Consider the following 15,449-nt stretch of genomic DNA (forward strand, 5'->3'; position numbering starts at 1 on the left):
CTGAAACATCAACTCTTCAACTCATAAATAAATCAATTTTTATGTTGACACAATTTTTTTGATCCATTGTTAAAACTTCCTCACGTGATTGACTAATTATCCACGTGATACACTCATCCACGTGACATCCCGCCTGTGTGTGTCCAAAACAGAGCTCGAGTGTGCAGCGGTCCTGTGCACAAAACAAACCTTACCAAGGGCTTTGAAACTTATTTTTTTCACACTTTATAATTAGTTTTCCACATTTAAATTGTCCTGAAATGGCAGCCGATGAGTATCAACAACATAACAGTATCAACAGTACCCACGATTACGATGAGAAAAGACCACTTTTGAGGAGCGGTCGAGATGACATTGGGGACGGAGGAGACGATGTAGAGTTGACGGGGTGCGCGGGGGCCTGCAAGGTCTGTGATCCCCGGAGCGCCTGGCATCGCTACACCTTCGTCCTTGCGCTCGTTTGCCTCCTAAGTTTCGGTTAGTATTTTGTTTGCCCTGTGATAATTGAGAATACGGGTTCATACTGTTTATTACATCGCCTTTGTTTTCTTGTCATGAAGGCTGCACTTGAAGTTCAATTGAAAGAAAGAACTGAATATATTTTTCAGAGTCAGACTTGCTTGCATTGGTCAAGGTTGTGACGGTTATAGGCTAACTGCTGATTTCACAATGACTAGAATAGCACAATTTCTTGATTTCGTGTTTATAACCCCCTGTGGGAGTTTGCTGAGTTCCCTTGCCTGGAAACAAACGGTATAATTACTTAACCACGCCCACAAAAACTGGTAATAATTATGTTTCCCCCTTTTGCCTTATTTTAAATCTTCGGACATAATTCTTTGTTGGCAGGGGCCGTCCAGGGTAAGGCAAAAGTTTTTAAAACTGTCATCAAAGCGATGATCCCGCAGTGGGAGGGCGGAGGAGATACATACATGACGGAAAAATGTCTGTATCATGCCACCACTAATTCATTCGATATGAAACAATATAGTATCTAATTTACCTCAATGAGATATCCCTTTTTGCTGAATTTGCAATAACCACAATTTCTCGATTTGTGCAATTCTTAATAATCATTCATGATAACATAGAAGTATTAAACCAATACCGACAATATTGTAACAACCCATTTCAAGCTTACCAGGATTAACAAAAGAGAGCAAACCGTCCAAGATCTAGGCCGAATTGGTATTGATAGTTTGGATGTTTTGTTTTTCCTGTTTAGGGAGTTATTATTGTTACGACACCCCATCTGCACTAGAGGACATTATAAAAGAGGTCAGTTTTGAATTATTATTATTTGTCATTTTTGTTTGGTCATTTCTCAAAATACAAACGTTCAAAATGCAACTACTAGTCTCTTTGCACAGAAAAGCGTATAGCCCTAATCAAGTTGGCAAGGTTTACCAAAAGTGTACTTAAACAATGTGACTGGAAAGTCTGCATATCTTAACATGACATTTTGAATAAATCATGAAGAAACACAGAGTTTATTCTAAAACTGTGAAATTAACTTTTTTGAGAAAGAAAGACAAATTAATAAACAAGTAGACAAGTAGATTTCTGTAAGGCAAGAAGAGAGAAAATTATGTATAAATAGTTAAACAACTATTTAATAAACAACAATAATAATAAGCAAAAATGCTTTGGAATTTGTTTACATGTAGCTTTACATTTGTTTATTGTATTTTTTGGGTGTAATGTCACAGGATCTGAATGTAAACACATCTCAATATGTGTTGTTGTACTCACTTTACTCCTGGCCAAATGTCATCCTCTGCTTCTTTGGTGGATTTCTCATTGATAAAGTCTTCGGCATCAGGTAAGTAAGATATATAGACCATGTGAACCTTGTTTACAACAAGTGTGACCTTGTACATTCTTGAAGTATTCTGGCAGGCACTGTACTACACTGGTCCTATGGGAACGATGACATTTTGTGTCATATTTCCACGTAAAACCAAGAGTTATGAAAGTAAAAGCTTGACAAGTTTTGAGATGTGCCCCCTTTCATCATATCAAAAGTTGATAAGAATTAGACAGTGCAATCTCCATAAAATATAAGATTTTATGTTTTCTTCCATTGAGCTGTGTACAAATCATGCTTGCAGGAAGTCCAGGCTCTGTGGCTCTTTTGTAAACATGTCATGTCACAGGTCACATCGTATATACATACAGATGCATACTAAATAAAACTAACTTAACCAATATCTGCCTGGCTGGTCACAGTGCATTACACTGCTTTTATGGGTGTGTTCGACTAGCTTCTCTGGGTCGACCCCGGTCTGCCCCCGGTACGTTTAAATACATTTGACTGCATTCCAGGGGCTCACCCGGGTCAGCCCCAAGTGCCTAGCTTGTGGAACGGGTCACTTTGGGCTGGCCCGAGGTGCATGACGTCACCGTGTGAGGGCGAGTAATCATTCGATTAGCTCTTGTCAGGGGCTCACACGAGTGAGCATCGTGGGGTCGACACAGGGAAGCTAATTGAAAGCACCCTATGTCACCTCTGTTGTTTTGAATGATAGATAAACTATGCTACAGTAGTCTGCAATATGATATCATGTGGTGAATACATCTACACAGTACACAGTCAACCCTCCTACTATTTGATCATTCAATAATAAATGATTCCAGCCTGCAATATGATATCATGTGGTGAATGCATCTACACAGTACACAGTCAACCCTCCTACTATTTGATCATTCAATAATAAATGATTCCAGCCTGCAATATGATATTATGTGGTGAATGCATCTACACAGTACACAGTCAACCCTCCTACTATTTGATCATTCAATATTAAATGATTCCAGCCTGCAATATGATAGCATGTGGTGAATGCATCTACACAGTACACAGTCAACCCTCCTACTATTTGATCATTCAATATTAAATGATTCCAGCCTGCAATATGATATCATGTGGTGAATGCATCTACACAGTACACAGTCAACCCTCCTACTGTATGAACATTCCATCTCATCTACTATGTTTTGGATGTTTGCCAGCCTGCAGAATGATATCGTGTGGTGAATGCATCCACATAGTACACTGTGAACACTCCTTCTTCTTCTTCTTCCTTTCTAGTGTAGCCTTCATAATTGAAGATAGTCGCACTGGCAGACACACCGGGGTGAACCTTTTCTCTTTACCATGCATTGATAGTTGTTATAACAACACATGGGACCTGCAGCTTTTTGTCCCATCCGAAGAACGAAGCAGTGGTTCGATGTCTTTCTTAAGGACACAAGTGTCACGACTCCCGAACCCACACTCCCTTGGGCAGGTCAGAGCTTGAGTTCGGTGGTGTTGCTGTTAACTGCTCGGCCACGACACCTCCACACTGTCTGACTGCTGTCTGACCATTTCATATCATCCACTTTGGCTTTGTAATATTGGTAAACATTCACAACTTGTAAGGTTGAATTGTTTTGGATGGTTGATCATCGGTGAAGAAATGTTTATGTTGATAACAGGTGGTTGATGATAATATATTTTTTGATTATTTCTGCACAGAGTTGGGACCCTTGTGTTTGGTGGCTTCGTACTTGCAGGACAGGTAAGCAGCGTTCTATCAAATTGTGTAGGAGACAAATAATTGAATTTCCACTTCATTTATTCTGGCTTTGAAGCCAAGGACCGATAAGTAAACTTATTTACTGTACTGGTCGATTATTGGAGAGAAGACAAGGAAGGAAGTTCCATTTTTAGATGTAGGAGGAAAACCCCAGAGAAATATTCTAGGGAAAACCCAATCCACATATAGTGCCCCCGGTGTGATTCGAATGGGTGTCCTAGAGGTGGAATGCAGTGTACGTGATGTGATGATAGAGGCACCATAATACACAAAGGGCTCCCACACAGCAGCGTGTAATAAAATCATGTGAGAAAGTTTGTTTGTGAATGAATCGCGTGATTATGTTGATTCCTTTGATAACGAATATGAGGTATAAATCACTGGGTGCGTTCAATTAGCTTCCCTTGTGTCGACCCCGAGGTGCTCATTCGGGTGAGCCCCTGACAAGAGCTTATCGAAGGATCACTCATCCTCTCGTGGTGACGTCATGCACCACGGGCCAGCCCCAAGTGACCCGCTCCTCAAGCAGGGCACTTGGGGCTGACCCAACTGAGCCCCTGGAATGACGTCAAAGCTTTTCGAACGTACCGGGGGCAGACCGGGGTGTTCACTTATTATGCAATTTTTTCTTTCCAACAGTGTGTTTTTGCTCTTGGAGCCTTACTTGATAACTTCACATGTATGCTTGCGGGTAGATTTATCTTCGGGTGAGTACAAACTAGGACATACTTTGAGAACAATGTTAACCCTCCTACTGTCTGACCATTCAGTACCATCCTCAGTGGTTTTGATAGATAGATAAACTGTGTCACCTAGCAATCTGAGAACATGTGATGAATGCACTTACACACAACACAGACACTTCTGGGCACAGTTATGCCATCATTTACAACCAGTGCAGTTAAATGCTTTGGAAGGGTTGGACACCTTACTGGAAAAATGTTCAACACCTCACGTCGGTATTCCAAATCACGTCCACACCCATGTCCAACTACCAAACAAGGTACTCAAGTGCTGAGTATATAAACAAACTTTCAGAAAGATAGGTTATTGCAGAGATGACTTCTGAGACCCAATTATGTAGCACCTTATAAAGGGTTTACAAGGTGCTACGATGCATACAGCAGCCACGGCCAGGAACACCGGGGCGAACCCCTTCTCTTTTCGATAAGTGCACTGGGTTCTTTTACAACATGCGTTACACAACACATGGGACCAACGGCTTTACGTCCCATCCGAATGACGAAGCAGTGGTTAACTGTCTTGCTTAAGGACACAAGTGTCACGACTGGGGATTCGAACCCACACTCTGCTGATAAGAAACACCAGAGTTTGAATTCGGTGCTCTTAACCGCTCGGCCACGACACTTCCACTAAAAACGAATAATTGCTTTTAAATATGAATTACATGAATTTTTAAATATGAATAACTAAATATGAACTGCTAAATAGGAATTTTTTAAATATGAATTACTAATCATGAGTTGCTAAATGTGAATGACTAGATAATAATGACTAAACTTCCATTTTTAGGCTTGGGGGTGAGAATTTGGCCGTAGCGCAGAACACCTACGCAGTGACATGGTTCAAAGAGAAGGAGCTGAACTTAGTGTTTGGTCTACAACTCAGCTTCTCAAGAATAGTAAGTATGCTTCTTTTTGTCAAAAACTACAGCACCTCAGTAAGTAAGATTTGAAGGGAAGCTTTCCACTATCATCATCTTCAAACCCTGTAAGTTTAATTTAAATCTATGGACATTTTGAAAGAGTACCCAAATCCTTTAAGTCATGTGCTCTTAAACCCTCGGTCATGACATGCCACCAAAGACAATGATGAATGGTCAGACAGTAGGAATGTAGTAGCAAAATCAAGTGATTACTTAAAATCATGTCTTTCTTTTTTTTCGCAGGGCAGCACCTTAAACATGAATGTAAATAAGCCCATCTATGACACATTCAACACAGATCTGGAGCCATATACACGTCTTGGATTGACTCTTTACGTAGGTGAGATAAATGCCTGATTTGTTTTTTAATCTTTAGTGGTGATAAAATCAAGGGGATCTCCTGAAACTTGGAGGGTGGTTGGGTTAACGAGAATGTTTCTCTCCTCGCATTCCACCTCTAGGACCCCTGTTCAAATCCCGCCGGGGGCACTGTGTGATTTTTCAGTTCCTACCTGAAGGTTTTCCTTGGATTATTTCTCTGGGGTTTTCCTCCCACATGTAAAACTGAAACTTCTTTGTCTTCTCTCCATAAGCCTTTTTGAGATATGGCGAACACAATGCACCTACACTATAAGGTTTGGGTAAATTTGTGTGTATTGACCATAGAAAAAATAGAACGTGCGTTATTCAGTGAAGTGCGCATTTTAGTTGATGCGGCGTTTACACGTAAACAACATGGTGAGCGTGGCATCAGTCGCCGCGTGTGACGCGCGTGCAAGGGGTCAATACACTCAAACCAAATCACGTCCGCCATACCTCAAAAAGGCTTACGGGGTTCTTGTGCTAGAATCCCAAGCCGTGACACTTGTGTCCTTAAGCAAGACACTTAACCATTGCTTCGTCCTTCAGATGGGACGTAAAGCCATTGGTCCTGTGTGTTGTGTAACACACGTAAGAAAACCCAGTGCACTTATCAAAAAGAAAAGGGGCCGCACTGGTTTTCCTGGTTTCATTGCCTGCACATTGCGCCACAGCACCTTGTAAACCATTGCACGGTGCTATGTAAATGAATAGGTCTCATACCAAGTAGTATTGTAATTATTATTATTAACCATAAAAAACACCTGTTTCTACCCTCTACAGGTGCAGCAATGTGTTTGTTCTCGGTAATCTGCGGCATAATCATTGGTCTCCTTGACTACAGAGCTGAGAAAGTACTCAAAAGAGAGAGTGCAAGTACAGGTCAGTCTCGTCCCACTTAAAGGGACATTTCATTCTCCCTGATTCTGTTGAATATAAATATCTCACTAATTTTCTTGTGCTGACTGTATGAAAATGAATGATGTAACAGAAATTCCAATGTTAAATTTGCCTCGGGGGATAAAGTATATTAATTTTGGTTTTTACCCATACACCTATGTATGTTAGTTCTGTTTACTCGGTACTTTCCCGAGTCCTGTGAAAACAAATCACAGGCATGTTACTCGTGTGGGATTCGAACCCACGACCCTTGCAATTCTAGAGCAGTGTCTTACCAACTAGACTACCGAGGTTGCCCGGTAGCTGGAGGCAGCTTGAGTCCTATGTTTTGGCAGCGGGTACCACAACAATATAGTATAAGCATTTCCATGGTGAATGCCCAAGCTGAATAACCAAATAGACTGCCTAACCTGTGCAATACATTTACGCTTAAAAGCTAATTTTTCTGCTACTTTTAACAAGGAAATTTAAGCAGCACTATAAAATTGGCCCCAGGATCCTAACTCACAATCTGACAATGCCATATCTTGAGACCGATGTGCTGTGCTCAGTCACGATACACCACTTTTGTGTTTTTAATTTCATTTTGTTTAAAAATTCAAGCAAAAACTAAAAAATCTGACAAAATCATCTTTGTTCACGTTTCCCTTTATTTTGTTATTATTTGTTTTTTTCAGGTGATGTCATCAAATTATCGGACGTGAAAGATTTCCCACTCACTCTCTGGTTGATCTTCTTCATCTGTGTCTTCTACTACGTGACTGTCTTCCCGTTCATTGGTATCGGGCTGTGAGTACCAGGGAACTTAATTAAATAATATAATAGTGACCACTTTTATGGTCCAGTAATCCACCCTTTCATACTGTCCATCCTTTGTCCTCGCCACTTAACTCCTATTGGTTCCTGGGCACCAATTGTTTCTTTGAAACTTTGATTGGCTATAATTTTCCCGCTTTTTCTGGAACCCTTCCCTTAATCCTTTGCCCCTCTTTTTTCTATAAATAGATATGTATTTGTTTGTACTTCACTGTCTTCGCACCCAATGACCTTTGCAATTCTTACAAACTAGACCACTGAGATTGCCCGATAGCTAGAGGCAGTTTGAATCCTTTATTTTCGCAGCGGGTACCACAACAATTTATGAGATGAAAATTTGTATCAGGGATAACGAATATTCATTTTGGTTTTACCCTTATACACCAATGTGTGTTAGCACTGCATTGCCACCCATATACCATCAAGGGAAGGCCTGCGATCGAGCCAGGATGTTACTGGTCTTTCCATCCCAAAGAGTAGCAGGCCGATAGGCGATGGATCGTTCAGTGTTTTTGGGCCAACTCTCTGGAACAAATTACCACATACCATAAGATCCTCTCCAACAGTTTTTGCTTTCAAACACAACCTAAAAATTAGTGTACTTTAATTGCTATTGTTTTTTGTGTAAAGCGCAGTGATAATTTTTTTCAAATTGCGCTATACAAGAGCTGGTATTATTATTATTACTATTATTATACGCTATAAAATTGTTTTCCTTCTGCCTTCTTATTTAGGGTGTTCTTTGAGGAGAAATATGAGCTGAGTGCCGCCTCGGCCGGCATCGTCAACAGCCTGGTATACTTCATCTCAGCAGGAGCCTCTCCGTTCTTTGGACTCGTTGTTGACAAGACGGGCCGTAATGTCTTCTGGATAACCTTGGGTACTGTCATCACGCTTGCCTGTCACATGATGTTAGCGTTCACCTTCATCTCTCCATTTATCGTTATGGTAAAAAAAAAATTGCTTTATAAAATATGAGTAGGATTTTAAACTTTGCATGGTGGAAATACGTATGGAAAGGTTTGCGGTAACACCATGTAGTGACTATCTCTAAATGAGTTGGGGTGGTTCTGAAAAGAACCGTTGGTTTTAACTTGACGTTTCGATCAGTTTGCTCTGATCATCTTCTTGATGAAATATGTTTTAACAGTTACTTAGGGGGAATTTTGAAGAGAGTTACACGAGTTAAGCTTGGCTCAACTCAAAGACAGACTCGACTAAAGTTAGGACTGACCTGACTATAAAAACCTGAACCCGAACCATTGAATTGGGCCACACCATTGGCAAAGATGGATTTTAACATGTGTTTGTTTAATTATTCCTCGTTTTTACAGAGCATCATGGGAGTGGCCTATTCTATCTTGGCGTGTTCTCTGTGGACCTTGGTTGCATTCATCATGCCTGAACACCAACTTGGAACATCGTTCGGCTGGTAAGTATTGCGTTAACAAACAAATTATTATAAAATCTGAAACTTGCATTGTGTTCTTTTCCCCAACCTTATAAGAATTAATTTTTATTTTAAAGAATTTTGAAGTAAACGAACTAAGAAGAATTCATTTCATTGAAAAACAAACATTGTTGAGTTGTTTTCTTGTTTTCAAGTTGCACAGTCTTAAAGAACTTTACCACAGTGCGGCCATCTCGATTTTCTCCCATTCAACTCAATGGGTCTTTCTCAAACCTTGGCTCTGGCTCCAGGCTCTGGCTGCTTGAACCACCGCTTGCAAAATACATGCTGCTCCAAAAATGTACAGGCCTGAAGGCCAGGCTGCGTTTCCATGCGTTCGCAGCGCGCGGCGCCTAAGCCAGAGCCAATGCCAAGGTTTGAAAAAGGTCAAATGTAACCAAATGAAGGCTGGAAGGAAAAAAAGGCTGGTACCATTTGTACAATTAAAATTGGCATCCTTTTATTGTTACTGGGTACTACAGGGAACATGACCAGTATAGAAAAGCCATATTGACATTCTGTGTTTGATCTTTTCACTGTTGATACAGCATGCAGTCCATCCAGAACCTCGGACTTGCTGTGGTCACTATCATCATAGGAAAAATAGTGGACACAAGTGGCTATCTCATGCTAGAAGTCTTCATGTGTGCTTGTCTGTGTGGTAAGTAGACCTATGACCTTGGACAATATGTCATATTTTTAGGACTTTGTTGGATGTAAACTTAAAACCATTGCTCTACAATCATTAAAGCCTGTAGGCTCATTTCAAAACCAGGGCCCATTTTCATAGAGTAACTTAAACAGAAACGATTGCACACGGCTAGATTTCCATGTTATCATGCGCTGAACTGACACCCTTAGCAAGAGTCCTAGCCATTACTATAGCAGCAAGTTTGGAAACAGCCTATGGATTTTTACAAACCTTGGCTTACGCTCCATGCTTCTGCTCTAGCTTTAGGCTGTCTTGGGCTGTCTCTCGGCTCAGGCTGTCCCTGGACTCTGGTGTGTCTGGGCTCACGGTAGCTCTGGGCTTGGGGGTGTCTCTGGGCTTGGGGGTGTCTCTGGGCTCAGGCTGTCTCTGGGCTCAGGCTGTTTCTGGTCTCAGCATGTCCCTGGACTTGGGTGTATCTTGGCTCAGGGTGTCCCTGGACTCTGGTGTGTCTGGTCTCACGGTAGCTCTGGGCTTGGGGTGTCTCTGCATCAGGCTGTCTCTGCATCAGGCTGTCTCTGCATCAGGCTGTCTCTGGGCTCAGCATGTCCCTGGATTTGGGTGTATCTTGGCTCAGGGTGTCTCTGGGCTGGGGGTGTCTCTGGGCTTGGGGTGTCTTTGTGCTCAGGCTGTTTCTGGTCTCAGCATGTCCCTGGACTTGGGTGTCTCTGGGCTTGGGGCGTCTCTGGGCTGGGGGTGTCTCTGGGCTGGGGGTGTCTCTGGGCTTGGGGTGTCTTTGTGCTTGGGCTGTTTCTGGTCTCAGCTTGTCCCTGGACTTGGGTGTCTCTGGGCTTGGGGGTGTCTCTGGGCTCGGGTGTCTCTGGGCTTGGGGTGTCTCTGGGCTTGGGGTGTCTCTTGGCTTGGGGTGTCTTTGTGCTTGGGCTGTTTCTGGTCTCAGCATGTCCCTGGACTTGGGTGTCTCTGGGCTTGGGGGTGTCTCTGGGCTTGGGGTGTCTCTGGGCTGGGGGTGTCTCTGGGCTGGGGGTGTCTCTGGGCTTGGGGTGTCTTTGTGCTCAGGCTGTTTCTGGTCTCAGCATGTCCCTGGACTTGGGTGTCTCTGGGCTTGGGGTGTCTCTGGGCTGGGGGTGTCTCTGGGCTTGGGGTGTCTCTGGGCTTGGGGTGTCTCTGGGCTCGGGGTGTCTCTGGGCTTGGGGTGTCTTTGTGCTTGGGCTGTTTCTGGTCTCAGCTTGTCCCTGGACTTGGGTGTCTCTGGGCTTGGGGGTGTCTCTGGGCTTGGGGGTGTCTCTGGGCTTGGGGTGTCTCTGGGCTTGGGGTGTCTCTGGGCTCGGGGTGTCTCTGGGCTTTGGGTGTCTCTGGCCTTGGGGTGTCTTTGAAGTAAGGCCGTCTCTGGGCTCCAATTGATGTGGAAGCATCGTGCAAAATGCACTTTGCTCCAAAATTGACAAAGCCTATGTTTAGAAAAGGCCTTAGATATGTCCCTTGTACCAGAAAATTCAAATTTTTTACTGAACTTTACATATCTATTAAAGTTTTTCGTTTCTTTTTCTTTGCAGTGACCATCGTGTTCTGTGTGTTGCTGTACCTTGTAGACGCGGCACGTGGAAGCGGCTTAAATCTGTCAGCCAAGGACAGGAAACGGCTCAGAGAAACAAAAGAAATAGGCAAAGATAAATAAAGGAATGGTATAGTATTACAGACTGGAGGAACTGGTCAATAGTATGAACTAATTTAATGTGCTTTTGTGATGAAATTTATACAATGAATTGGTTAAAGATACTTTCATGCATTTGAACCGATGAGAAATAAATTCTGAGATTTGAACTTTGATTTGCTAAGCAACTCCAAGCAAAGCTTCGACCCAGATAGGCTCTACTCCTGAATAGACTGGTTCTTTGCAGCAATAAGTTTTTTGTACTGAAATTTTGTATAGAGAAGATGGGGAACCCAATCGCTATCTTGATTAAAACCTGATTGACTAGTATTGACTGCAGACCAGGGCCTTTCAGCGCTTTGCTTAATACCACTGCTTGCTGTCCGTAGAAGCATGCGCTTCACAGGATGATGTAAGCGCCGAATGCTGTGGTAAGCAGTGTCTTGAAATTTGTCCCAGATGCGTTTATTCTATAACAGTTTTAATTCCTGTGCGTGCTTAAACTAAACTCACATCATTTGGCGCTTCTCCTATAATTGAAATGGTTTGCACCATTAACAAAAAGCAAAGCTCAATCTGAAATAAAAGTACAACAAAATAATTACTTAGAGGATGTTCGATCCTGGTTTTGTATAAATTGCCGATGCTGATGACAATGTACTTCTCTCGGAAATCTCAGACAGATAAATTTACTCCTGCAAAATTAGCCTGAACAAAACAGAATCACATCTTGCACTGCAAACTGTGGCTTCAGTGTTGCAGTCCGGCAGTTTTAAGCTTAGCTCAGAGAACAGCATGAACCTCAATCACGCCTTTTGAAATGTGGCTCTTCATGAAAACATTGACAAAATGCGTTATCTTTATGCTGTCCAAGGACTTTAGACCCCTTGCATAACGCAAAACTGTTCATGCTGAGCTCACACACATTTTTGTATGCACAAAGAACAGCTATCGTCCAATAATTTGTCTTCTTTGACCCCAGGAGAGGGCACTTTTTGAGCTAGAGCATGTGACATCACAAGCGAGGGGTCCAGAGGTCACTCCATTTAGCCCCACCCACTATAGAATTTTTCTATCATTCATGCCCATGTGGGTAACAAGTACAACACATTGAAACTGCCAGCTTCCTGCCAGATGAATCTTTGACCTCTCATGTCATGAATACCGAGTGTGTACACAGTTCAGAGTTGCATGACCTGGGGCCAATTTTACATTAGATTTGATGCTTAGTGTGTTATTTCCATTTTATAGCGCAGCTTACCGTAAGCACGGAAAAAGGCATGCTAAGTCCAGATTAGAATTAGTGTCTACATCTAGGGCTACGGCTGTTGCTAAGGGTGTTGCTAAGGACGTCGTATACCTCAACGCATGACGCGGAAATCTAGCCATAGCCGTAGCTGTAGCCGCCAATAGACCGATCAAGTAGGCTCCGCCCACAACGCACGTATGAGCAAGGACACGTGGGGCTCTCCAATGCCTTTCTGCACAACTCTGCCGCGCGCCAAGATACGCGCACGCATGTCGGACCTTATTTGTCAGACCTCCTTTGCGTTGTGATTGGTCAATACGTAATGTGGCGGAGCTTAATGGATCGGTCTATTGGACCAACCTTGCCCTAGTATGGTTACTCATTTTTGATTAGTTCATTAACAAATCTTACATTTTCCTTAAAAAGGAAATTTGGTTGAATTATGAATTTTCTATTGGTTTGTTACTTTGTTTACCTGTGTTACCTGTTTCAGGCGAGCAAAATGTTTCTCTGTCCAGCACGTTTTTGTGCCTAAAGGCTTTATAAAATTGGGACCCCAGTCCTGTGAAAACAGAATCCACTTGGAGGGGATTCGAACCACTGACCTTTGTCAATCTAGAGCAGATGTCAACACAAATAATATTATCTATCCCAAATTTGTATGTTGGCAATAGACCGTGCAAGTCTCACGCTTATCAAATCTCTGTTGTCATTATAATTTTACAAAACTCCATAGCAACTTGATATAAATACAATTTCCATTTTGGTGATACAAGTTATAAACTCCATAAAACTAAATATTTGAAGAAACAGAATCGTGCACACTTAAAGGCAGTGGACACTATTGGTAATTACTCAAAATAATTATCAGCGTAAAACCTTACTTGGTAACGAGTAATGGAGAGAGGTTGATAGTATAAAACATTGTGAGAAACGGCTCCCTCTGAAGTGACATAGTTTTTGAGAAAGAAGTAATTTTCCACGAATTTGATTTCGAGACCTCAAGTTTAGAATTTGAGGTCTCGAAATCAAGCATATGCACGCACACAACTTCGTGTGATTAAGGTAGTTTTTTATTTCATTCATATCTCGTAACTTCGACGACCAATTGAGCTAAAATTTTCACAGGTTTGTTATTTTATGCATATGTTTAGATACACCAAGTGAGAAGACTAGTCTTTGACAATTACCAATAGTGTTCACTGTCTTTAAAAGTCGATAATAGTTGGGACCAACTTGGTCACGTAAGTTTGAATAATAGGCACAAGACTAGCACGGTTTATTTGACAAAAGTTAAACAGTTGATTAATAAGTTGTTGAAACTTTAATAAGTCGATCAATTTGTATCAGGTTTAAAAAATGTATATTAAAAGTTAATAATAATTATTTCTCTGCAAGTTGAAATGATTGGAAATAGTTTGATTTAACCTGTTAGTTTGATTTTACTGTCTGACCACTCCGAATCTTCCACAATGCTTTGAATAAGGGAATCAGCGTGTGGTGAAGAGGTTTTCAACTAGTGGTTTAAACCCAACAAGGCCTGGTTCTTGATAATTTAACCCAGATGAAGTCGAGGTAAACTATCAAGAACCAGGCCTCTGCACTTTGGTAGTGCACTGAAAAAAACCCAGAACACTTATCGCAGAAGAGTAGGGATTAATAAAGACAGTGTTTCTGGTTCACATTGCAAGCACCCTTGTTTACAGGTTTCCTCAGGCTTGCGAGCTACAGTGATTAAGTTAAATTTTGTTTCATTACCAGAAATATATATGACTATAATAATAAAAAATGCTGATGAAAAAGTTTGAAACTTTCAGTCCAGATCTTCAAGAAGTTCATTGAAGGGATTCCATTTCCACCTGTTGATAACACCTAAAGTTATAGACTCAAAGAGGGTTTTGGAAATAGCATCCTCAACACTCGGTGCTTGAGAAATAGAAAAAGAGATTAATTCAGTGATTTCAAGAGATCATTGCTCCTTATTGTTTTTTCTCCAGGCAGATAAAAAGAAAAGTGACAAATGCTCACATCCCTGAAAAGCTTTTCCACGACCTGTCACTGAAAACTCATGAACAAATCCTCCTATCTCATCCATCAAAGCCAAATATTAGGAGAAAAAAAGTCAAGAAATCAAAAAGAAAACAGCTTATAGTTTCTCATACTTTAACAACTTTTTATTATACTTTTGCAAAGCAGTGTTTATACACTTTTTTACAGTGCAAAATTCCCTGATACGTGACACAGCAGTACTCATAGCTGATATTGAATGCATCACAACAAAATTCCAAAGATGTCCGCTATTGTGCACACTAACAAAGCCCAGTACCACAGGGTGTCAAAAAAACGTTACACTTTTGAAATGGCTGCCGAATAAAAAATCAATGATTCTGGGGGAAAAGGTTTATATGTATGGATAGCTTATGCACTCAACTTTTATATGACACCAGTCCGAAAATAAAACATGATTGGGTGAGCACTGCTCACTTTTCATACTTTGGTATGAAAATTAGGCTTCCAAGTCGTTAGAGGCAAGTCCTTTGGAGCTTACAAAATTCACTCCAAGATGTCGGCTACTTATTCTTCAGTGACTGTGCTCACCCAAGCATGAATTATTTTAGGACTTTTTGGTGTAATATGAAAGTTGAATCCATAAGCTATCCATACATCTAAACCCTATCCCCCAGAATCATATATTTGTTATTCGGCAGCCATTTCAAAAGTGTATATGTTTTTTTGGAGACACATGGTAGTTTAGGTTAATGGCTCTGCCTTGGACACAGCGGATTGAGGGCGGTATACAACAAATCTAAAAACAAGCCACACATTTTCTTTCTGCTTCAACACATCACACTCATATATACAGAGTAGAAAAATAACACCTCCGTCAATAAATGTACAACAATAATACTGGAGTGTTCTTAAATTAATATGCGTTGGATGACCAAAAAACCAACCACCTCTCTCATATCCCCAATCTCCAATTGTTTTAAGTGTAAATAATTACATTAATTTATTGTTGTAATAATCGCGACATTTTGTTTTAAGGCACTGGACATTATTGGTAATTACTCAAAATAATTGTTAGCTTACAAACTTACTTGGTTAT

At 41.3% G+C, this 15,449-nt stretch overlaps 1 protein-coding gene across 1 annotated transcript; it reads left to right on the top strand.

Annotated features, from left to right (window-relative positions):
* The first annotated feature begins 149 nt into the window (after nt 1–149).
* LOC117298822 (major facilitator superfamily domain-containing protein 1-like) lies at nt 150–12,482 on the top strand. The gene is made up of 13 exons (XM_033782158.1): nt 150–477; nt 1,226–1,278; nt 1,710–1,822; nt 3,521–3,563; nt 4,221–4,288; nt 5,115–5,223; nt 5,491–5,587; nt 6,391–6,489; nt 7,185–7,296; nt 8,058–8,271; nt 8,658–8,755; nt 9,322–9,434; nt 10,997–12,482. The coding sequence occupies exons 1-13, from the start codon at nt 261–263 to the stop codon at nt 11,116–11,118; spliced, it is 1,458 nt and encodes a 485-aa protein (XP_033638049.1). The 5' UTR covers nt 150–260; the 3' UTR covers nt 11,119–12,482.
* Nucleotides 12,483–15,449: the final 2,967 nt, after the last annotated feature.

This window comes from Asterias rubens, chromosome 13 (genome assembly GCF_902459465.1).
Source record: "Asterias rubens chromosome 13, eAstRub1.3, whole genome shotgun sequence".
Taxonomy (NCBI): domain Eukaryota; kingdom Metazoa; phylum Echinodermata; class Asteroidea; order Forcipulatida; family Asteriidae; genus Asterias; species Asterias rubens.

Excerpts from the sequence above, each read along its gene's own strand:
- LOC117298822 (XM_033782158.1), top strand. The coding sequence starts at position 261 with ATGGCAGCCGATGAGTATCAACAACATAACAGTATCAACAGTACCCAC. Across the intron at positions 1,823-3,520 it reads GATAAAGTCTTCGGCATCAG|AGTTGGGACCCTTGTGTTTG; the intron begins GTAAGTAAGATA and ends ATTTCTGCACAG. Across the intron at positions 7,297-8,057 it reads CCGTTCATTGGTATCGGGCT|GGTGTTCTTTGAGGAGAAAT; the intron begins GTGAGTACCAGG and ends CTTCTTATTTAG.